The sequence below is a fragment of the Nesoenas mayeri genome (assembly GCF_963082525.1).
Source record: "Nesoenas mayeri genome assembly, chromosome: 3".
Lineage (NCBI taxonomy): Eukaryota > Metazoa > Chordata > Aves > Columbiformes > Columbidae > Nesoenas > Nesoenas mayeri.
Genome location: NC_137544.1, coordinates 2,899,623 through 2,924,889, shown reverse-complemented (window position 1 = coordinate 2,924,889; position 25,267 = coordinate 2,899,623). Strand labels below are relative to the sequence as shown.

The 25,267-nt window shown below is 43.1% G+C and overlaps 1 protein-coding gene across 1 annotated transcript in view; it reads right to left on the bottom strand.

Annotated features, from left to right (window-relative positions):
- The window catches only part of MSRA (methionine sulfoxide reductase A), a 296,935-nt gene that overhangs the window by 164,883 nt on the left and 106,785 nt on the right, over nt 1-25,267 (bottom strand). Inside the window, exon 3 of the mRNA XM_080342314.1 lies at nt 2,625-2,744. Within this exon, the coding sequence (XP_080198440.1) occupies nt 2,625-2,744 (120 nt within the window). The remainder of the gene's footprint in view (nt 1-2,624; nt 2,745-25,267) is intronic.

Below are 25,267 nucleotides of genomic sequence, written 5' to 3'. Positions count from 1 at the left end.
CAAGCTGGGAGGAGTGGTGACACTGGAAGCTGTGCTGCCATCAGAGACCTGGACAGGCTGGAGAGCTGGGCAGGGAAAAATTTAATGAAATAGAACAAGGGCAAGTGTAGAGTCTTGAATCTGGGCAGGAACAACCCCAGGTTCCAGTGTAAGTTGGGGAATGACCTGTTGGAGAGCAGTGTAGGGGAAAGGGACCTGGGGGTCCTGGGGACAGCAGGGTGACCATGAGCCAGCACTGGGCCCTTGTGGCCAGGAAGCCAATGGTACCTGGGGTGGGTTAGAAGGGGGTGGTCAGTAGGTCAGAGAGGTTCTCCTGCCCCTCTGCTCTGCCCTGGGGAGACCACACCTGGAATCTTGTGTCCAGTTGTGGCCCCTCAGTTCCAGCAGGACAGGGAACTGCTGCAGAGAGTCCAGCGCAGCCACCAAGATGCTGCAGGGAGTGGAGCATCTCCCGTGTGAGGAAAGGCTGAGGGAGCTGGGGCTCTGGAGCTGGACATTCTGAGATTCTGTGAACTAGAAGCAGTCGGATGGCAATAGCTGAGCTCTCTTTATAATAAGTATCTTATGGGAGTTCAAAGACATAAAAAAAAAAGAAAAAAAGAAAAAAAAAACAGAATAAAATAGAGGTAGAGGAAGACAAGCAGGAAAAAAAATATCATGGAGAAATCAGTAAATTCTGCGACTCAGTTCAGCTGCACAACTGGGAACAGAAGCGTGTACTACATACACGTCCCATTTATCTGCGCACAGACAAGGCTATGGAACACGTGCTTATGCTTCTGGATATCTCCGAGAAAACAAATCCTCCTGTGTCCAGCATCTGGAGGCATATAAGCATCTATAATGCATATGTGTATAAAAACAAGCACTAGAAAAATAACCTCAGCTGTGTTTTTGCAGTACAAATCCAACTAGAAAAGCCATCAGAAAATAAACTTGAAAGATTTTTCCCATATCTTTATGCCAGGATTCTTATTATTTAATGACAGTTTTGCTTTTTGCTCGTTAATGATAAAATATAACACAAAAATAAAGTAGCTACAAAAAGCCTTCAAAGTATCGCAGTCAAACACAAAGCTCACAATACTCTTGGTGTACTAGGACCATGAGCGAAGTTGTGCTACACATCTTCATTTATATAAGCAATATGATTATTTAATATCCAGGTCATTAGACAGTGGGCAATAATTACCAGACAAGTTTTGGACCACATATGCTTAGTGCAGGCAAATGATGGAAATCCAAAATACGAGAGGGCCGAAGTATTAGGAAGAAATGGATCATTTGGATAAATAAGAAGGATCATTGATCCTTCCATAAATGATACTTCTCATTTTTTGCTATGTTTTTCAGGAGTTCTGGTTATCTGCGCATCAGTTATTGCTAAAGGCATGGCAGCCCTTTTTTATTCAAGACATTTTTAAATTTCTATACATTAAACATTTTCACGTGCAGGGCCATGCCTACTGTTACATGTTCCCACAAGAAATTCTCCCCAAACTATATGTTTTATTTAGCATTTACAAGACAATTTGTAATCAGTACAGTATCATGTGTAAAATCAAGGTATTTGGACAATGCTCTTAATAAGAATTTGCTTTAACAGCAACACCAGTCAGTTGTCTGCCAGTGGTTCTATTTTTTAGATAACAGAAAGAAACCGTCCTGGGGTATTGGTGTTGTGGAGGATTAGTATAAGAGTGCAGCGAAAAATAAATGCAAGGGTTTGGTGTGGAAATTACAGGATGCTGCGCATGGGTGGTTAGTAGGTCAAGAGAGGTTCTCCTGCCCCTCTGCTCTGCCCTGGGGAGACCACACCTGGAATCTTGTGTCCAGTTGTGGCCCCTCAGTTCCAGCAGGACAGGGAACTGCTGCAGAGAGTCCAGCGCAGCCACCAAGATGCTGCAGGGAGTGGAGCATCTCCCGTGTGAGGAAAGGCTGAGGGAGCTGGGGCTCTGGAGCTGGACAAGAGGAGACTGAGGGGTGACCTCATTAATGTTTACAGATATATAAAGGGTGAGTGTCAGGAGGATGGAGCCAGGCTCTTCTCGGTGACAACCAGTGATAGGACAAGGGGTAATGGGTACAAACTGGAACACAAAAGGTTCCACTTAAATTTGAGAAGCAACTTGTTTGGGGTGAGGGTGTCAGAGCCTGGCCCAGGCTGCCCAGGGAGGTTGTGGAGTCTCCTTCTGTGCAGACATTCCAACCCGCCTGGACACCTTCCTGTGTAACCTCATCTGGGTGTTCCTGCTCCATGGGGGGATTGCACTGGATGAGCTTTCCAGGGCCCTTCCCATCCCTAAAATTCTGTTAGCAAAATCAAAACGTGCGCTTTTTCTAAGGAAGGCACTTTGATAATTTGAAACAGAATTCATTTCCTGACAAAATTATTATTTCTTTCTGCTCAGAGTCTTTGTATGTATACGACCTTATTAATTACTAGGGTCTAACAATGGGACGGGCACACCATTGATTTCATTACAGTTTAGGACAGAAGGCCAATACCAGGGTTGACTAAATACCAAATCTCTTTAGTTGCCACAGTCACTCTTTGTCGTCACCCATAATCTGACAGGATTCTGCTCACAATCCTTCAAAAGCAAAGAGAAAGACCTACTTACCTGAGCAGACCTCTTTGTAGGTAGGATTTGGAGTGTATCCTCCCGCGTAACCCACTTGAGTGGAGTAAACTCCCTTCTCCCTCCAAAACTTCCTCTCGGCTCCCCAGAAGCAGCCCATACCTGGATATTACAGAAAGTACAGAGTGTTATGTCAAAATTCGCTCAATACTCAATCAGTCATTTGGACATTAATTGATACGGGTGACAGTGGAAGTGACATCTATAGCCAGCACATGATGGTCAAATGTTTCCCAAGGTTATAGATGGAATAACTGTACTGTGAAATCCGTTCTGCATCAGAGCGCAACTCAAATCAAGCTTTATTTGTGCTTCTGAATATTAACATGTCACAGAGGACAAACCCTATAAGGGTTCAAAGGCCCAAACATGGAGAATTCTCATGCATATTAAAAAAAAAAATGTTACTTAAAAGGCAATTGCAGTATTTGTACAGCACCGTTTTTGCTTTGGTTGATTAGCAAGCTGTCAAAACACAATAATTTGTATTAATGGCAATGAGTTAATTAATCTTCTGCTTTGAGGCATACACAGTCTTAAAAGGTGGCAGTAATAATGGATTAAATTATATGCTATATAGGGGGAAAAATGCTTTGGTTTAGCAATTTCTGCATGGTGATATTTGAAGTTCAGACAAAATTTTGGTGTGGCCAGTTATCAAAGGATATCGGGCTGTCAATAGGTGTAAATTAGCAAAACTCTCCTGGCAATAGGAATCACGCACATTGTGTGAGAGCCAAGGGGAAGGAACAAACAAGACTTACATTCAAATTCTCCGATGGTTTTAATAGTTACAAGGCTTTAGCGACAATTTGGAGGACTCTCTAAAGCTGAAACATGTCATATACACTCTAGTATTCTTTAGCTTATCCCTGATTATGGGTGATGCATTTTGGCTTTCAGCAATAACGTATTTCCTTTTATGATTCCTTTACAAAAGCATTTGAAATAAAAGGTTATAAAAATAAGATAAATATTAAATACACTAAAAAATCCACGATGGGTTTTCTATTGACAACAATGCAGACGTGATAAGTTCAAAAAATTACAGAGATGTTCCTTCAATGTACAGCTGGAAGAACAAAGCGGTCCCTTCTATCAACCATGATGGCTCACAAGCGCTTATTCTTTCTCTGAAACTTCGGAGATTAGCTTCAAATTAAAGAAACTTATGTTGCCCGACTCCTGTCTTTGCAGTTGTAATGCGCCAAAATGACCCAGATTTCTCTTTCTAATTCAGGTGCTCAAATAAGACACATAAATTAGGAGCCCAGCCCGCTCCTGGAGACCGTGGAAAGAGGTCGGCATCTCCTGAGGACAGTTCAGCCACAGAAGATATACATTGCTAATCAAATTACAGCCTTTCTCCCTTGACTACAGAGATGGTGACAGTGATTAGACTTGAGTTCCTCAGCTAAATTAGGCTGGTGCGAAACTGCTGTGGGATCTCTCTTGAAACTCCCTCACATTTTCGCAGAAAGAACAATCAGGAATTCTTATTTGAGAAATTTTTCAGGCGTTCACACATCACCTATCTAACGGTGATTTAAATTAGAGTGTATTTCTGTACCTGAAGTCACTATTTTATGTCAAGTAAGTCCAAGATGTTCTCCAGTAATTAGGCCCCTCAGTCGAGTCAATGGACAAAGGGTGAGACAGTTTTTACACATCACTTTGTCTGTGTTGCACAGCACAAATGTCAGAAGTGTTGTCATTGTCCAAATCGAGTGCATAAGTAGAGAACATGACAACCAATGACAGGACAAGGGACAATGGGTTCAAACTGGAACACAAGAGGTTCCACTTAAATTTGAGAAGCAACTTGTTGGGGGTGAGGGTGTCAGAGCCTGGCCCAGGCTGCCCAGGGGGGCTGTGGAATCTCCTTCTGTGCAGACATTCCAACCCGCCTGGTTCCTGTGTAACCTCATCTGGGTGTTTCTGGTCCATGGGGGGATTGCACTGGATGAGCTTTCCAGGGCCCTTTCAATCCCTAAAATTCTGTTATCTGTGATTCTGTGAACATCAGCAAACCCCGAAAATCAGATTTCCTTCCTACACAAGATGGCACTGGCACTGGTGAGGCCAAACTTTGAGTCCCATGGTCAATTTTGGGCCCCTCATGCCAAGAAAGGCCTTGAGGTGCTGGAGCGAGTGGAGAGAAGGGAACGGAGCTGGTGAGGGGCTGGAGCACAAGTGTGATGGAGCAGCTGAGGGACCTGGGGGGTTCAGCTGGAGAACAGGAGCTGAGGGGAGACCTAATCTCTGACCTGCCTGAAAGGAGCTTGGAGGGTGTTGGTCTCCCAAGTAAGAAGTGATGCGAAGAGAGGAAACGGCCTCAGGTTGCACCAGGGGAGGCTGAGGTTGGATCTGGGGAACAATTTCTTCCCCAAAGGGCTGTGGGGCATTGGAACAGGCTGCCCAGGGCAGTGCTGGAGTCACCATCCCTGGAGGGTTGGACAGATGGACATGAGGTTCTCAGGACATGGGGCAGTGCCAGAGGTGGGGTAATGGTTGGACTCTTTGACCTTGAGGGTCTTTTCCAACCAACATGATTCTGCGATTCTAAGAACATGTACAAGGGCACAGTCCATGCCCACGTCTCATCTCAAGTTGGGTCACAGATGAGAGGGAGCCCAGAGCAGTGAGCTGGGAAGTTCTCCTTGGTTCACCGTGAGGACAGCCTTGGAACTCCTAGTTTAGATCCAGCCTTTGAGTCTTTGCTTAGAACTATATTTTTATCCATGTTTCTCATACATACACCTAAAACTGCATGTGAACACAGGTACATCTGCAAGTTCCTTGTAAAAATACCATATGCCCCTGACAAAATTCTGTTTGCAGTACATTTGAGTGATATAAGGCAGGCAGTAATAGTCATGAACAATACTTTAACATAGAGGGTATGCAAATTCTTGACTTTTTTACACCATAACGAAGTCCAGAAGGAAACACAAAACCACACGTTTTTGCATAGGAAGGCAAATTCCAGTTAAAATAAAACCCTTGAGCTTCATCATTCCTGTCTGCAGTTCTTTAGTCTTCATGCCCAGCCTTCGAGATGTAAGTAAATCTTGACTACATCTCCATACTCTTTTTCTACGAGGACATTTGGAGGCATTACACAATTAAACTGTGATGAAGAATCTATCTGAAAAGTGCATCCGATTTTGCTGAAGTCAACACAGAAAACATTATTTTTAAAAATCACGACTGGGAAAATTGTTTAAATACGTGAAAGGCCTGTTGTACATCAAGTCTACAACAGATTCCAATAAAAAATGTATTTCCATTCCATTTCCAGATAGTGAAAAGTGAGGAACATAGATTTCCATGGCCATCCATGCTCTAACAGACATTGTTCCTCCTGGTAATCATAATTTATTCTATTTAAATTTGGTATTTATATAAGCAAGCCCAAAGGAGGATGGAGGCAGGATCCATTTAAAACTCATCTATCTTAAATATAGATATTTAACTACACAACACTGCTCGGTTATTCTGCCTGTTTTAGCACTGTCAAAACTTGGCGGTCTCAGAAATCATTGGGTTCTTCTCTACTTTCCAGAACAGTGTCCACTAAAACACATTATCTTGAAAAAAATGGGCATCTTTCAGTAGTTTTCTGGTGATTGGATTTAGGTAGAGAGCACAAGAGGGAATCGGAATTCAGGTAGAAGTGGGCAAAATTAGGCTGTATTAGACCGCTTCCCAAGGTGCCTTTAATTTGTTTTGTGGGTTGTTTGTTAGATCTTAAGTCTGTGTCTATGTGTGAAGTACCGAAAATAAACCTCAGCCCAACACTAAAACTCAGTGCTGTGCATCCTCAATATTACAAAGGAAGTTTGAGCTCCAACTGCCAAAAATGCCAGTTGGTTTTGCAGCAGGTGACACCAAGAACCTCAAAGAAAGGGTCAAAAAAGCCAATTATAAAAGCCAATTTAGCAAAGTAACTTTGTTTGGACAAGCATGGTGAGGGGTGGGGAATGAGCTTCTTCATCTACACCAAGGAACAGTACAGACCACATGCGAGTGCAAAGGAGTGACCCAAATTTAAGGACACAACCCAAATTCAAGTCTGAGTTCACATACAGGCCCAACTTCAAACATGAAGTAGAAACGCTCATTCTTTTCCTATTTACTCCAAAAATTTTAATGCTAAATAAATCCCTAACTATCTGAAATTACTCGTCATCTGGGTAGAGCTCACTGACTGTCCTTGATCAATAATTATTAGTTAGGATACTCTCATTGATCGCTCTCTGACCTGTTGATTTGACCTAGTGGCCTACATTCTCATCATGGTTTCTTCCACTTTTTCTTCTCCATAACCAGTTTATGTCGAAATCCACTCTGCCCTCCTTGCTCTGAGAGACAGACATTTGACTCTTTTGATGAACTATTCCCACCATTTCTCTGATATCTTGCGCAAAGAATAAATCCTCACATCCGTAGAACAGATAAAATTGAAATCTTTGTCATAATAAAACAACCTGCTAGTAAAGGGACCTAATTTTCAACAATCCAACACTAAATTGCTTTCCGCAGCATTAATACATTCGGCGGTTGGTGTTTGTTATGCTGCTGAAGTGGTGCCACGTTTTACGGAGAAATTGTCACAAGGAGAGGAATATTAACAATAAAACCCCACGTAATATTCCGGACTTAAGACACATCAGCTCATGGAATGTCTGTTCTTCGGAGCGCCGGCTGCCTTAAGCCATGTTTAATGGGAACAATGATCAGTAAAATGGGGAAATAATCTCAGTTTAAGACTCGTAGTGCAAAAAAAGTATACTTGCCCTAATTATTATTACTCTAGTAAGAAAATGGAAGAAATAAATAACTAAAAACCACTTAGAAGAAAAATAAAAACCAGTAAAATACGGCAGGTAAAGAAACATAAAAGCAAAATAAGCCAGTCATAATTTGAAACTAGAAAACATGAATGTGATTTTAATCTGTTGATGCAATAATCCCCAGTACTGGTGGGTGCAGCTTTAGAGTTGGAGAGGATTCCACAGGCATTTCTAAGAGAAACAAAAAGCAAAGGAAATCTGAGGGAACATACCCATGTTGAATATAATGGGTATTGCACTGTTTAAGCATTGAAGATATTTGTCACTTTTTAATTGCTAATTTGTAAAACAAAAACTATTATTTTAGTGACGGGTTTTGACTGACTTAATTGGAATTTCAAAAGACATTTGAAGAGTCTTTTTGTGTTTGAACTTCGAAAACAAACAGATTCAAATCTTTAAACGTTCATTTATCCCTATAAATAATAGTTTGGGGATAAATGCTAGCACCCCTATTCCTTTCTAGCACCCACATCCATTTTCTCAACTCTTTCTATATCCATACACATATACATCTTCTGAACAACCCTTTTTGTACCCAGCCTTATGAAGGAACATGTGTTTCCATAGGCAACCCAGATCATTTGCAGATCCATAAAAAACAGTCAGCAGAAGCTGAAGGATTTTCCTAAAATAATGAAAGCAAATTGTGACTCTGATAAGAGAGAGAAACATCCCTTTGTTGATCCTGCATAGTTCTGGAATATTCCAAGATAATAATCGAAGCCCAGGTGTTGACTTTCTAGGGAGATAAATAGCTTTAAAGATTATTTTAACCATATTGACTAGGTCGCCATTGACTGCAACAGGAGCTTATGCATTCAAGCATTAATTTAGTCACCTAAATGGAGAAATTCAGGGTCATTGGAGATGCTTTAAGGTATCCAAGACATCTACCCACACAAGGCTGAGATGACACAGGACTAAGGAGAGACAAGTGCCCTTCTTGCAAGGCATCTTGAGGCCAAGCAAAATATTCCCGAACATCTCAAATGTAACTTTTTGCGTATTTTAGGGCAAGATAAACAAGCCCATAATACCATATGCAGATATTACAAAAAGCTGAAAGTCTTTGAATCTGCAGTTGAATCAAATCCCCCAAAACTCTGTGATTTGTGTCTTATAATTGCCGATTTCTCATCCTCAACTATGAAGAGAATAGTATGACCAGCTCAGTTGTAGAAGTCTATGCTGAAGCATAATCTAGATGAATCCTAGGCAAAATTACTCACTGCAAAATCATCTATCCTTGTAATAATGTCTGTAGCTCATCATATTCTTTATTTTTGTGTATTGCAAGCAGTAGCCATTACACAGAACCAAAAAAAACAGACTGGAAAACTTGTTTGAAAATTATAGAATCATAGAATCATTTGGGTTGGAAGAGAGCCTTAAGATTGAGTCCAACCATAACCTAAATCTAGCACTAAACCATGTCCCTTAGAGCTTCGTCTGTATGTTTACTATGCAATGTTCAAGGCACATTCTACACTCCTACAAGAAACTCCATGATCCTGCAAAGGTAACATTCACTCACTTTCATTCTGATCCCCTTCTCCAACATCTGTTCCTATCACATCTTTGAACAATATTCAGCTTCCATGCAGGTTCCCTGATGTAAATTCCTATTTATGATTCCATTATGTAAATGGGCACCAGCAGTAAATTTGCATCAGAAGGGCATTCCTGATCCAAACACAAACCTCACAAGACACACCCATTCTGTGCTAATTAAAGTCTATTAAGGTCTGGGCTCCATAGCTGCTCAACGAGGCTGATGCTTCGGGGAATCTCAGCTTCCCATGTAAAGAAACTCTCAGTAGGTGCATTGTTTTTATACACTGGCTAATTTTCATATTTTCTCTAAGGTGTGTACACATATATGGCATTTTTAATGCCTTTGTCCTTTACCTTTGGGCATGGGGTCTGTACACAACATGACTTCTGCATGACTACCCAACAACTTTTCACTCCTGCCGGCTTTATTTACAAGCCTTCTCTCCCCCTTTCCTGTCCAGAAGAGTCTTTTTGTCATATTCCAAAGAATGAATGCGTTATTTCGTTGGCGTGCCGAGTCTTGGCACGTGATTTCCTTGGCGTGCCACAGCACTTCTCCACGCAGCGGATTAAGAAGCCGTTTCAACGCCAGGTTGATAGGGACGCTTCGCCGCAGATGAACGGCAAAGGATACGGATCCTGCTCCTCCTTCTCTGAACAGGATTTGAGCGCGTACGACGCCGCTAAAGAGTGGAAAATGTCATTTTAAAATATAAACTCAGAAAAATAAAACACGCTGGTACGCTGAGAGAACAAAGAGCGACGTGCGCTGGAAACCTCTTCCCCAAGCCCAGATCAGAGTAAGTAGCAGGAAAAGCTCCATCCAAAGCTCAGGAGGACACTAGACAGGGGAGAGCGGCTTTTGTGCCAGCTTGTGTGCTGAAAGCCGAGAAGCAACGATGCTGCCAGCTGCTCAAACGCTACAGGACCCAGCCAAAAGTAGCTGGGGGCACAGGCTGCTCCTATACATCGAAGCATTAAAGGACGGCCAATATTCCATCCCACCAACCTACCGCGATGCCGCACCTCGCCGGGAGCTGAAGACACAGCTGCCAGCGTCCCCGCTTCTCTTGGCCGGCACAGGACTTGGCCCAAATTTCGAATACGATTGATTTAGTTACCTCTATCAAATCTGGAGGAGGAAACGCTCAGCTGCTTTGAACTGAAATGATTTCTTTTTTTTCCCCCCAGTTGGAAGGAATAAATTGAATCTCGGCAAGTTATATACCTATATAATAACGCTCGTTTCATACATTTCCGCCAAATACTGAGTGTGATTGGCATTTTTCTCTTAGAAAAGCTGTGCAGAGCAGTTGGTACAGCTGATTGATTGAAGTCAGGCCAAGTCCTGGTATTTCGAAGTGCTGAGCGAAAGAGATATTTACACTGTGTGCTCTGAAACTGTGGGGACCGTTGATTTTTAGTACTTCACCGGTTGAAATGGCTTCACCATGAAAGATGAGGGTAAGATGTTGGTGAGCACCATCGTGTTCCCTCCCCTAAAGAGAAGATGGGCAAGGAGGCAACAAAGAAGCTGTGGTGAGACACAGCAGATAAACCAGTTTGGACGACGGGGAGATCAGGATGTCCTGGCAATCTAGAACAACATCCAGCCTGTATCTAATCTATATGCAAGGGTCATATGCCGGGTTAAAACAGTTTTTCTTGATTTTATGTAACTCGATAGCAACAGACTTCCAGAAAGTTAAATTTTATTCTCTACAGGGAAATATGCCAGTCCCTTTGGCTTCACTGTGATCGTAGAGATGAATCCAAAAGTACAACTGGATCTCAAAATCACATGTAAAGTGAGTGAACACTTTGCTGAACAGTTGCCAATGGTACCTGGGGTGGGTTAGAAGGGGGTGGTCAGTAGGTCAGAGAGGTTCTCCTGCCCCTCTGCTCTGCTCTGGGGAGACCACACCTGGAATCTTGTGTCCAGTTGTGGCCCCTCAGTTCCAGCAGGACAGGGAACTGCTGCAGAGAGTCCAGCGCAGCCACCAAGATGCTGAAGGGAGTGGAGCATCTCCCGTGTGAGGAAAGGCTGAGGGAGCTGGGGCTCTGGAGCTGGACAAGAGGACATTGAGGGGTGACCTCATTAATGTTTACAGATATATAAAGGGTGAGTGTCAGGAGGATGGAGCCAGGCTCTTCTCGGTGACAACCAGTGATAGGACGAGGGGCAATGGGTACAAACTGGAACACAAAAGGTTCCACTTAAATTTGAGAAGAAACTTGTTGGGGGTGAGGGTGACAGAACACTGGCCCAGGCTGCCCAGGGAGGTTGTGGAGTCTCCTTCTCTGCAGACATTCCAGCCCGCCTGGACACCTTCCTGTGTAACCTCATCTGGGTGTTCCTGCTCCATGGGGGGATTGCACTGGATGAGCTTTCCAGGTCTCTTCCCATCCCTGACATTCTGGGATTCTGTGACTTTCATACTGCCTGTGCACTTACACAACAGTTAATAAGGGCCTGAAAATCTAAAATGATCAAAGCCACACAGGCACCAAGATAAAAATACAGTGTGAATTACCCCATAGTCTTTGTTCTGAATTCTTTCAAATTCCTGTTGAGAATTTGGAAGGAATTCCAGATTCAGACTGAAACGCAATCGTCATCTTATACACAACGCTGGGATACGTGGGGCGCTTTGGTGAGCCAGCTGGATTCATATATGATTAACGTTATCAAGCAAGATTTAAAGTAAAATGGTATTATTTATGTCTTTAGGGGTTTAATGTGCAGCAACCACTGAATATTTGAGCAATCACAGGAAAACAGTCAACTAAGAAATGGTCAGGAGGAATATTAAAATAATATAAAATATGAAATGGAGAACAAGCTCAACTGTAAGAAATAAAACTCCTGCTGACAGATGGCATGAAGCGCATGATCTTCCTAGATAAGCGTTGGCTCTAATGCTACAACAGGGTTGATAAATATGTTGAACAGCTTGCCTGGGGCAAGTCAAACAAAGCCCTGGGCAAGAAATTTCAAATGCGGTTTGCCTAACGGAGCAACTAAAAAGGAATTTCTTGGCTCACCGTTTTGCCAAGATGTGTTCTGTTCACACCGCATGAATTCCCGGAGAAACTGTTGGGTTTGCTTCTTTTTCCATAGAAGAAGCAGAAGCCTCATGTTCATTTAAATTAACGAATGCCCAAGCAATTCATTGATGCCTGTGCGGTAGTTGCTGACATTAGAAGTGTGTGTGTGTGGGCACGTTTTTGTCTATGTGTGCATGTTTGTATAAAATCCGCACAACAGATTAGAATTACTGTAAAGGGAAAAGCAGATAATCATAATAGAAATGGAATATTTTACTGTCAAGAGAAAAACTGCCGTGTTTTCATCATGGAAAATATGTGTAACATGTCATAAGTATAAGTACGACTTTTGCAGAACCTCGTAAGACAACAGCACTCAAACTGGGAAAAGCAAGAGAGAGATAGAAACTGGGAGTGTGGTGTGGATGATCGGGTAGTGAGGTGGACTGTGAACTGGCTGAAGGGAAGAAGCCAGAGAGTCGTGGTCAATGGAGCAGAGTCCAGTTGAGGCCTGGATCTAGTGGAGTGTTCAAGGGTCAGTGCTGGGGCCGGTATTATTCAATATATTCATCAATGATTTGGATGAGGGACTAGAGTGACTGTCAGCAAGTTTGCTGGTGGCACCAAGCTGGGAGGAGTGGTGACACTGGAAGCTGTGCTGCCATCAGAGACCTGGACAGGATGGAGAGCTGGGCAGGGAAAATGTAATGAACTAGAACAAGGGCAAGTGTAGAGTCCTGCATCTGGGCAGGAACAACCCCAGGTTCCAGTGTAAGTTGGGGAATGACCTGTTGGAGAACAGCGTAGGGGAAAGGGACCTGGGGGTCCCTGGGGACAGCAGGATGACCATGAGCCAGCACTGGGCCCTTGTGGCCAGGAAGCCAATGGTACCTGGGGTGGGTTAGAAGGGGGTGGTCAGTAGGTCAGAGAGGTTCTCCTGCCCCTCTGCTCTGCCCTGGGGAGACCACACCTGGAATACTGTGTCCAGTTGTGGCCCCTCAGTTCCAGCAGGACAGGGAACTGCTGGAGAGAGTCCAGCGCAGCCACCAAGATGCTGAAGGGAGTGGAGCATCTCCCGTGTGAGGAAAGGCTGAGGGAGCTGGGGCTCTGGAGCTGGACAAGAGGACACTGAGGGGGGACTCATTCATGGGGATCAATATGGAAAGGGGGAGTGTCAGGAGGATGGAGCCAGGCTCTTCTCAGTGACAACTAGTGATAGGACAAGGGGCAATGGGTACAAACTGGAACACAAAAGGTTTCACTTAAATCTGAGAAGAAACGTCTTCTCAGTAAGGGTGACAGACACTGGCCCAGGCTGCCCAGGGAGGTTGTGGAGTCTCCTTCTGTGCAGACATTCCAATCTGCCTGGACACCTTCCTGTGTATCCTCATCTGGGTGTTCCTGCTCCATGGGGGGATTGCACTGGACGAGCTTTCTAGGGTCCTTCCAACCCCTGATATTCTGGGATCCTGTGATTCTGTGCTTCTCAAAATGTGTCTTTCAATCCATCATAAAAGCATATTACAGCTTATAAATAATAAAAAATCAACAGGATTTAAATAAATCCGAAGCCAATGTAAAGAATGTTAATAAGGCACAAACCACAGCTGCTCCTAACTTCATAGTTTTAGTGTGAGAGGTTTCAGATATTCCTATTTTACTGCAGTTTTCATCTTAACCAGCAGAGAGCAGGGATATACATAAGTCAGTGTATTAAAATACTTTCAAACATGCCCTTATTCACTGCCTCGGTGTTCTTACATCATCCAATAAGCAGGTATATTTAAACCAATTTTATCCGGAAGGTGGACAAAACTGTTCTCTGCTGAGGCCACATGAGAAAACTCCATCTTCAAAATCCTCTTTTTGCCCCTAATTCCCAGAAACTGGAAGATATGGCCCCATTTTTGCTGATCTGAAAGGTTGTCATCACGCTCTGGAGGGAGAATATATAGTAGCAGAGGCCAAATCACTGTTCTGCATCTATTCTGCATTAATCATACTCAACGTTCTCTTGATTTGGGGAGAAAGGTTAAAAGGAGTTGGAAGATGTGCAGGGTTCATTAAGCCCAAAGTTATACCTACAATTCATGGGCTTTACTTGCCAACTCCCAAAAGGACACGAGAATGGGAATGTGCCATAGGAACAATCCTAGGAGCAGATGTCTGCATTTGGTGAACCTTGTTTGCTGCCTCCTATGGAAAGCAAACACTTAAATAGTAATTCACATATATTAGCTCCTTTCATCCAAAAACATCAAAGCATTTTGCACACAATAATTAAGCCTCGCATGAGCCATAATTTATGAATGATTACTTTAAGCAGTTGACAACTGAGGTGTGAGTGGTCTCAAAGCAAAGCAATGAATCCCTTTTGGAAAAATACCACAGGATCACATCTAACAGGTCTTTGTTTAAAATCTCTCTTTTTCATGCTCTGACTATTGAGTGATAGAAACACTGTGTCTTTTCCCACTTTTTCCTCCCATATTTTGCTTGGTTTGTATCCTTCAGTACAATTTTATCCCTATAAAATGTAGTTACTTTCATCTTATTTGTCTTCTTTCCATGGAATATATTCATAGTTGCAATAACTCCTTCCAAAAAATACATCAGAACATGTCGAGCCACATACACCAACTGGTGATCTCGGTATTTGTTAGGCTGAGGATAGAACCAGTCAAAATTAAACATGGGACAAGAGAATTCAAAAATTGTTACCAACAAACACAGAATTAATCCAAAAAATAGATCAATGTTTTACTCTTGAAGATTTCAGTCTTATAAAAAAATATTCTGCTCTTTGATTGAGTTCCATTTATGAAATTGAGCTAATTCTGTATAGTTGGCATTGTATTAGTAATGGATTCCTTTATGTTTAGACAGGTGTAGGACTGGGGAAAATGAGATGACAAGGAGGATTCTGCACCATGACTGTACAAGATCTTCTCTCTGAGGCTTGTTTCTGTAATTAGTGGTATTGCACAATTTGAAAACACAGCACATAAAAGACTTCACCATAGATTTGAACTCCGTTGTGCTTGGTTCTGGGTACAAATGCAGAAGAAAAGAGCAACCTGTATCCAAACCAGCGTGGTCAGCAGGACAAGGGCAGTGATCCTTCCCCTGTGCTCTGCATTGAGGAGGCCACACCTGGAGTATTGTGTTCAGTTCTGGGCCCCTCAGCTCAGGAAAGAGATTGAAGTGCTGGAGCGGGTCCAGAGAAGAGCAACAAGACTGAGGAAGGGACTTGAACACAAGCCCTATGGGGAGAGGCTGAGGGAGCTGGGCTTGGTTAGTCTGGAGAAGAGGAGGCTTAGAGGTGAGCTCAGCACTCTCTAGAACTACCTGAAGGGCAGTTCTAGCCAGGTGGGGATTGGTCTCTTCTCCCAGGCAGTCAGCAATAGGACAAGGGGCCATGGGCTTCAACTCTGCCAGGGGAAATTGAGGCTGGCTATTAGAAAGCAATTCTGTGCAGAGAGAGTGGTCAGGCATTGGAATGGCTGCCCAGGTTGGTGCTGGACTCACCGGCCCTGGAGGTTTTTCAACTGAGATTGGACATGGCACTTAGTGTCATGATCTAGTCAATGGACTGGAGTTGGACCAAGGGTTGGACTTGATCATCTCTGAGGTCTTTTCCAACTCAGTCGATTCTGTAATTCTGTGATCCTGTAACCTCCCCAAAAGTTTAGTTTTCTATTTTACAGGACTGTTCATATCTGTCCGTTCCATAAATTGTACAACTGAGGAATTGAAAATGGATAAACACATGATTTCTTTCGTATTTGGGGGGTTTGGGAATGCAACTGAGTGAACACTCATGTCTGGGAACAACTGGGCATCATTTTCCATGAGCAACTGAACCACATACAAAGCAATATTGCACCAAGAATGGCTCCGACCCACACCAAAGAAGTTGCTTTTCACAAAGAAAGAATGATCAGTCTTCAACTGCAAAATGTTTCAATTAAAACTGCGTGTCTTTCACGTCTAATCGACCAAAGAGCAGTCGCAAGAAATACTCCAGGGACCCAATTTTTCTTGGCCACAAAGATGATGACTGAAGTGTCCCAAGGACACAGAAAAAACAGCAGGATTTGTGGTCAAAATTCGGACTCGTTTAACTATTTACTCTTATTAATTTCCCTATAAATTAAAGTATTGGATGAATGAAAATGTGGTAAGTATCAGCAAAAGCATCAGAAGCTCTTTGCACACCTCTGAAGTGTCTAAAAATAGAATGAAATCTGAATTAAGACAGCAGAATGTCCAAGGATACTGTCAATAAAGAATAAATTATGTCAGCTTGAGCACAGATAAATTCAGTCTAGCCACATTTCTATCTCCTTTGAAGAAGGGAACAGTTTCTTAATATATTACCTTTCAAAAGTCTGTTAGGGATAAAAAGAAGCTCTGGTACAATAATATGTGAAAAAGATTGAGATAGAGCTACATGGTCCTATCATCAACCTGATGATTTGCTTCACTGCGAAGCATCACATCTTTAGTTTAGCCATTGATTTGAGGCTTTCAAATCATTCTGTGATCTCCCTTTGCTCCAAGCATTCCGTCACTTGGCGGAGATTCATTTTAGATCGTCCTCGGTCATTGGACACACTTGAGCGCTCTGCTACTCCAGCGGAACTCGGTGTACACAGAACATCAGAGATGCCATCGGGGCTGCGTAATCCATTTGAGTCTCTTGAAGGTGTATCTTTCCATATAAATTCATCTCTGTGATAACAGCGAAGCCTCACCCTTGTCTTGCGAAAATCTCTGTAATCTCAGCAACCTCGGAGAGCTTGAAATACAAAGAAGCAAAACAAAATCTACTCTACAAGCAAAGCACCACCAACATTTTGTTACCAGCAAAATAAGAATCACTTTTCAGGCTACGCTGCAGAAAATAATCACTTGTTTACAAAGTTTGTTTGCTGCAAGGAATCGAAATCTTGCTTTTTCTTTCCTTTGATAACTATTGCGAAGTTAAATTAACTGCCGCAGACATATTCGGCAAATGTAATCTCATATTACTGATTTTATTTATAACCTTAGATTTTAGACAACAAAAGAAAGCTGTAGGCACCCCGACAATTATTTAAACATACAATCTATAATTGCTCAGGAGCAAAAAATAATTACATCCAAATAACAAGCCGATTCAACACGCAGCCCTTTAGTCCTCCCTTCCCAGCTCCACGGAAACACACCCTTAACTCTTTTCCAATAAAAGCCCAAACTAATAAATGCCTTCTAAGTGTACCTAGAAGATCATTCAAATTAATCTATTTTGCAACATAGCCGTTCTTAATGGAAATATAGAATTTCCAAGAGTTATTTTCTCAGCTGTTAGTAGGCAATAAAATTATGATAGGTTCTCACTTGCAAAAGAGTGTAACTCTTTTCTATCCATCCCACCCCCCCAAAAAAAAGACAATTACTTGAGAAAATACCAGAGAAGATTGTTATAGATAAACTAATTTATATCCAGAGGAACAGACAGAGGCCAAATAGATACATGGTGAGTCACTTGCCATTTATGCAGCACCTGACGTGCACTCATTCCTAAAAATCACCGTGTATGAGTGTTGAAAATAAGGTAAATGTAATAAATGCTGAGGCCAAGTGTCTGCAGGGCATTGATGGCTTGGCAAAGGAACTGGGCAGTGAAGTCCATGAACCCATGACTCTCCAAACCCTGGTTGTCTTAGACATGTTCTAAACGCCTGGTGCTCCCTGGCTGTGGTTGACAGAATATTGAGCAAGAAGGTGTGAGGAGGTAGAATTATAGAATCATTTTGGTTTCTCTTGGGGTTCAAAGTTCACTTCCTTTGATTTCTTTTTCCTGGTGAACAGACTTCATCATAAAAATGTAATTAAGTTGGACCAAAAGGCTTCCTAAAACATTTCCCTGCCTGACAAGGCCACCAGTAGCTGTTTTGGGAATGAGTAAAGGAAACTCCATATAGAGTGACCCATTCTTAAATACATCACCCCATTTTCAAGTGAAATTATTTTCCTTTTGTTGAAAACTTGTCCTGATTAAGCCTTTATTAGAAAGGTTTGAACCACCCAAGAGAAGGTCTTAACCACAGAATCATTTTGGTTGGAAAAGCCCCTCAAGATCATTGCGTCCAACTGTTAACCCAACTCTTGCATGTGATATATGTGATATATGACATGTAGTATACAGCATAATAGGGATCCATCTCACAGTGGACAACAGCCGGCACTCAGGAAGGACCAGAAAAGGACAAATACACAGAATATTTGCCAGCACTATGGTCCTAATCTCTGGCTTTTGCAGGATTTCCTGGGGCTGCTGTGCTTTGAGTAACTCTCAGTGGATCTCTCTTCCAGTGATTTCTCCTGGCCACATTTCCACCTCAGCAATCTATCTTATGCAGAAAATCCTTTGGCAAGGAGACCAACAGTCTTTCCTTTTCTTTTATTCCAGCTCTTCTGATTTCTTTTGAATCTGGCTCCCACTTGCATCCTTTTTTTTTCTGGTCCCTATTTCTTACAAGGGGATATATTCTGCAAAATCAATTCCCATACACATTCCCTGTGCTTATCATTATCCTGTAGACCTCTCTCATAGCCCATTAAGTTGCCTTTTTCACACTCAATAGTCCTATAAAAGATGGTCCGTACTTCTGATCACCCTTTTTGCTCCCATAAACCTTTTGCAGTTGTGCTAGATCTCTTTTGACCTAACTGGTTCAGAAAGGCACACAGTATTCACCAAATGGATAAACCACGGGTTTACACACTGGCATAACAATTATTTCTGTTTTCTTCTCTTTTCCATTCCTATTACATTTTCCAACAACAGATATCAGTAGGGAAATTAATTGCATGCTTAGGCATCACTTAAAATCCATATATTACCCTCGTCCTACAACAGTGTATAAGCTGCAGCCAGGGAGAACGCAACTGGTTGAGATCTGAGATGCTCTTATAGCCTCAGGTGCCAAACAACACAGCACTTCCGTAAGCTCCAAAACATTTCAGATCCACACAGTACCTTGAATTCTTGGGAAATGATCTGTGTAGAATCAATAAGTCTGTTAGAGCAACAGAACTGCCACAAGGCTACAAACATCATTACCCTTGAGTTGGGTCTACAGCATTATAAAGCATAAAAACATTGTAGTCTGGAACAAACAACTGGAGGGGACTGCAATTAGTTTTAAAATGCACAAGGGGCAATATTTTAATGGAAGAATTTAAAAGTGCAAGTATAAATATACCTTATAAAAATATACATTTTGGCCTTCTCGCATGCACCGAGAACTTGGTGACCTGTTCAAAAGTCCATTGATGAAAGTGAAAAGCAAGGATACAGAAGATACCGAGCGGGGAAATATGGTCAACAACCTTGTTCTTCCACTTACCATGCAAAGCGTATTTCACCCATGGCACTAAAGCACAGTTAGTGTTGTGTATATGCGTGTACATACATTTTCTCCATTGAGGGTTTTGTTTCAAATCTATCAGTCCATTACAAGTGGTGCTTCTACAGCATAAGACCAAGGGTGGGGGCTGCACACAATAGAGCATATCAGGACATTTAAGGACACAAGATCCACCAGGAAAGTGAAGAGAGAGTGAAACTTCACTGTGAACTATTCCCAGAAGCACATACAGGTCTCATCTCAAAGGGAACCACTTGGTTCTCTCCAGCAGACAACCTGGGAGCAAAGTATATGCAGATAGTATGGACAAAAAAAAAGAGAAGAATGCAGGTATAAATTTCTGTAGTAGACTAGAAATAACTAAAGCCAAGAAGTGCACTGCATGATGCTTTGAAGAAGGACCATGTCAGCTATCAAAAGTCCTTCTACAGCTAAAGAGCAGATCTTTAAAGTAGCAGAGTAGTAGAATGTTCTTCTTTTTATTGGTCTCCAGAAAACAAAGCAATCTATAATCTCTTTATCTGCCACAGGGATAAACACCATCATGTTTGGTGAGTCTGCGCAGAATAATTTTGATACTGAAACAGAATCCCAGAATGTCAGGGGTTGGAAGGGCCCTGGAAAGCTCATCCAGTGCAATCCCCCCATGGAGCAGGAACACCCAGATGAGGTTACACAGGAAGGTGTCCAGGCGGGTTGGAATGTCTGCACAGAAGGAGACTCCACAACCCCCCTGGGCAGCCTGGGCCAGGCTCTGACACCCTCACCCCAACAAGTTTCTTCTCAAATTTAAGTGGAACCTCCTGTGTTCCAGTTTGTACCCATTGCCCCTTGTCCTATCACTGGTTGTCACCAGAAGAGCCTGGTTCCATCCTCCTGACACTCACCCTCTACATATTGATCCCCAGGAATGAGTCACCCCTCAGTGTCCTCTTGTCCAGCTCCAGAGCCCCAGCTCCCTCAGCCTTTCCTCACACGGGAGATGCTCCACTCCCTTCAGCATCTTGGTGGCTCTAAACCCCTGCGTTTGGCCCCTCTTGGCTTGTGAGGCACATCGCACTGAATAACACTGAGTCCCCTCACCCTGCTGTGCAGTTGGACTGTGTGTTATTGCCCAGGTTTCTGTGAAGGCTTGAGTCATATAGCGCTAGTATAAATTAAGAGAGAAAAGACGGCGCTAATAGCATACAAGAGAGTGATGGAGATAACATCAACACCCAACCACATCAGACTTTCCATCCCAGAAGAACAAGTCAATAAAAAGCTGGGTGACCATGAGCCTGAGCCTGCAGGGAGGTCCGTGTTACACCTTTGATAGGAGCACCTTGCCCTTTCTGCAACTGCGCGTCTTCAGACAGCGTACCTAATTACAAACACATTTCAGCATCTCCCTCAAGTTGCACCCTTTTGACTTGAATGCGTGACTGCTCCTACATAATTCATAACAAGATTCTCAATAATTTTCAGTCAAGGTTCAAGCAGAAATGTGTCACACTCGGATTATATTATTTATGAGCATAATGTTGGATTTAAGCCAATGACACACCAATAAACTTTATCTCAAAGCCTGACACATTGCATGCTGTTTTCCCTGGCTCACAAACAAATAACTACGGCTATTTCAAAATTACTTACAGTTCAACTCAAATCAGATTTTCGTTGTGATTAGTTCTTATCTTATTTGAAAAACCCATCACATTATTTCTTTCTTGTAGATGCCCAAGTGTATTTTTTCCTTCATTTCTAAAGCGTGTCTGGCACAGACAGCAAAGCCAGGTGCTATTCTAGAAGAAAAATCTGGAACAAAGTGCTTGTCTGACCCTCTTAAATGGTGGTGCTGTCACTCTCTTCTAAAGACCAAAGAGTTGTGTGTGTCTCCCAGAAGAAGCAGAGCGCCTGTACCAGCCAGCATTGATTGCCATTAAAATAACCTAATGATGTGGGCATTACCCTAAATAAAAGAGTAAATAATGTACCTGGCGTATATTGGGACATAAGGGATTCTGTGAGAAACACTCCAGCAGCAATTCTCTCCAGTTGGCCCCAGGCATTTGAAATAGACCATGCAGACCTGAACAGCCACATTCAGATCTCTACACATGGGTGTTCAAACGTGAGGAAAGGTATCCAGGCTCCCGTGGCGGTCAGTGGGGACCCAGGGTTCAGTATTGATGCATAAATAAAAGTGTCTGGTGTCATCTGAGATGCTTTATCACAGAACCACAGGTTGGTTGGGGTTGAAGAGACCTCTGTAGATCCCCCAGTCCAACCCAGCTGCTCACGCAGGGTCACAGAGCAGATCACACAGGTGGGTCCAGGTGGGTTTGAATGTCTCAGAGCAGGAGACTCCACACCCGCTCTGGGCAGCCTGGGCCAGGCTCTGGCACCTCCCAGCAAACAAGTTTCTGCTCATGTTCACATGGAGCCTCCTGTGTTTCAGTCTGTGCCCGTTGCCCCTCACCCTGGCGTTGGGCACCACTGAACAGAGTCTGGTCCATCCTCTGACACCCACCCTGACATATTGATTCCATTGATCGCAACCCTCTCAGCTTCTCTTCTCCAGCTCAACAGCCCCAGCTCTCTCAGTCTCCTCATCACAAAGATGCTCCAGACCCCTCAGCATCTTTGTGTCCCTCCCTGGACTCTCTCCAGTAATTCCTTGTCCTTCTTCAACTGGGGAGCCCAGAACTGGACCCACAACTGCAGATGGGGCCTCCCCAGGGCAGAGCAGAGGGGGAGGAACAACCTCCCTGACCTGCTGCTCACACTCTTCCTCATGCACCCCAGGTCCCATTGGCCTCTTGGCCACAGGGCACATTGGTGACTCGCGGTCACCCTGTTGTCCCCAGAACTCCCAGGTCCTTCTCTGCAGAGCTGCTTTCCAGCAGCTCAACCCCAACCTGTGCTGGTGCCTGGGGTTGTTCCTCCCCAGCTACAGGACCCTGCACTTGCCCTTGTTGAACTTCATCAGGTTTTGCAGCAATTCTGCACACGAGTGGCATAAGTGGGGCACACATGACAAAATATTGACCTGTGTCCTTGGAAGCTGAAGATGAAGGACAATTTCACATACATGTTACAGTTATATTTAGATGTCTTTATATGTACATTAAACCCTCAACACAGGCATCTCACATCATGTAGGATGTCCTAGATAATCCTATGTGGCTTCCATCTCCCAGTTCAGAAGAATATGGACCTCCTGTGAGATCCGTATCACCCCTGCCAGCCCCCCGTGCACATCTCAAACACCGGAGGACACCACAAATGGCATTAAACATTTGCAACACATTTATGCAAATAAACCAGTTCTCCCTGGTCCAAGCTAGTTGTCTAGATAGTGTCTGACAGAACAAGGGTGATTTATTCCTGTCTGAGACAGCTGATATGAACTGACCTCCAAATGTGAGAAATTCTTGAAGACCACTTTAGTTTACGTACCTAAAATCTATTGAGATTAATTCCAGCTCGATGAGTTGAAAGCACCAGCGAGATCAATATAAAGATTCCGGTTGACTCTCCCAAGCTTCAGGAGCATTTCTGAGCAAGCATTATACAGTTAGCTGAAGATTTTTAAGCAAGATATCTAGCAACACATTTTTTGACATCACCAATAACTTCATCGGGTGAGAAAAACTCTTGAAAATCAGGAAAATCACTCTAAATTATCCCAAACTGAATAACTCAATAAAAGCAATCCATATTTTTTAATATAGGATCCTATTCGCTCGGTCTCACATCCCCAGTTCTAATATCGTCGGTCTGTGACAGCTGCGTTGTAAAGATAAATCCATTAGGACGTGTTAGATGCGCTGACAATACTTTGTGAATGTCACAGTGTGTCTAAAATTATCAAAACAATACAGTTTTGCCCCTTCAAAAACCTCCTTATATATCTTTTTCTCTGCTTTTGTAACTACTGACAATTAGCATCACATTTTTCATGGCTGAGCAGAATAAATCCTCACTGTTCTGTATGTTTTCTGCTATGTCATCGTGCTCCGCGCTTTATTAACAGGAACCAAAGGATAAATGCTGATGGTATATGTTTGCATGTATATAACATATCCCAGCACATAAACACTCGCATATACATATATCTCCCGCAAAGCTGCATAAATCTGATGAGCGCGGCCTCTAGTCGTTACCAGGATAATTTACTTCTATTTCAAACTTAAACCAACTCAGAATGATGCCGAGCACATGTTCATCCTAGTACTGATATATCCCTATTTATCACGGCTCAGAAATTACCTCTCTGCAAGACTTTGGCATTGCTGAAGTAATCTAGGTGCTCTTGCTGGCTTTTTGCATGGAAAATAAAATGCATGTCATAGACAATCCCATTGCAGATCACAGAGCCTCATCCCAAACCCCATGAAAATGAACTACGTCTCTTCTACTCATTTCAGTGAGAAAGTCCCCAAAACATCATTAAATGGCTGCTTTACAGTGAATGATGTCGATGGAAAAGCCGCAGTCTGATTTACTTTATAAAACCTCCAGATCCTCACTAATGTGCGACACACACTCTAAGTGGAAATCCGCACAAAGGAGGATTCTTCGTTACCTCAAGAAAGCTAAATTAACAAGTCCCTGACGGCGAAGGACAGACATTGTGTTTGAAGGCCCCATTACTTTTGTTTTCAGAAGCAAAAAAGAGATGTGGATCCTTTGAAATGAAAGAATGTTCTGAAGGGTTGTGCTGATCAAGGACAGCTTTCACTTTGCATTAGGGATATTTTATTGTCCCTTATTAGTGTTTATAAATGTCAGGAAATGTCCTTGGCAAAGACCAAGCAGACTGAAGCATTTTGTGTTCATCTGGATCTGTCTCGCATAGTGTTCTGCAACCGGCCATTCACCCAACCACAAACCTGATGCACGATGCCATTAAATCACATCACCAGTATTTAATGCATAACGCCTGCAATATGCTGGAGGACAAGAAAAACTGAATACTCAGATTTTCTTTTTAAAAGGTCCTAAAACTATGTTTATTTTTGCATTTATCACCTTATTTTACAAGAGGCTTATGGGAGAATTTTCACTTCAAGGCTTCTCTGTTAGAATTTAAATCCCAAATGGAGAACGTTTCCCGGCAATCGCTTAGAGCTGACATAACCCTCGAAGTTTTGACCAGCTGTGAGAGTTAGTCTGAAGATGGAACACTATTTGCCTGACCATCGTCATCAAGAACTTAAAGAACTGAGGCCCTGACAGAAAGAACAGATGGACAGTGACTTGGAGAGCGGCCCGAGGAGCAGCACTGTGCTGCACTGGTTTCTGTGATACAGGGGCTGCTGCTCACAATGGCTGCTGTGTGGACTTCACCTGCTGCTTCAGCCAAACCAGCCCCAGCCTCCTAAAAGTGATTGTCATGAGGGTCTCTTTGACCCAGGGACAACAGCTGCCGTCCAGAAGATGTGTTCTCACCTGCAGCCTCAGCTACACGTGTCCCTCACCTGCTCCCCCAAACAATGGTCAATGACAAGGAGCATGTCCAGAAGCTCGCCAAGGGTCCTGAGGTCACCCAATGGACCAGAGAAAGACCCCTGAATGCTGGACACGTAAGCGTTGGCAAAAGAAAGCGTGAATTTTTTGAGTCTGCGCAGTACGAGCCTGGGTTGTGAAACAAAGGCGGAGACTGGCCTGAAGCAATGGGAGCAAGAGGGGGTGAAGAAGCATTAAAGATGAGACCAGAATGGACACCGTTGAACATCTTCCCACCAGAGGATCCCGAACC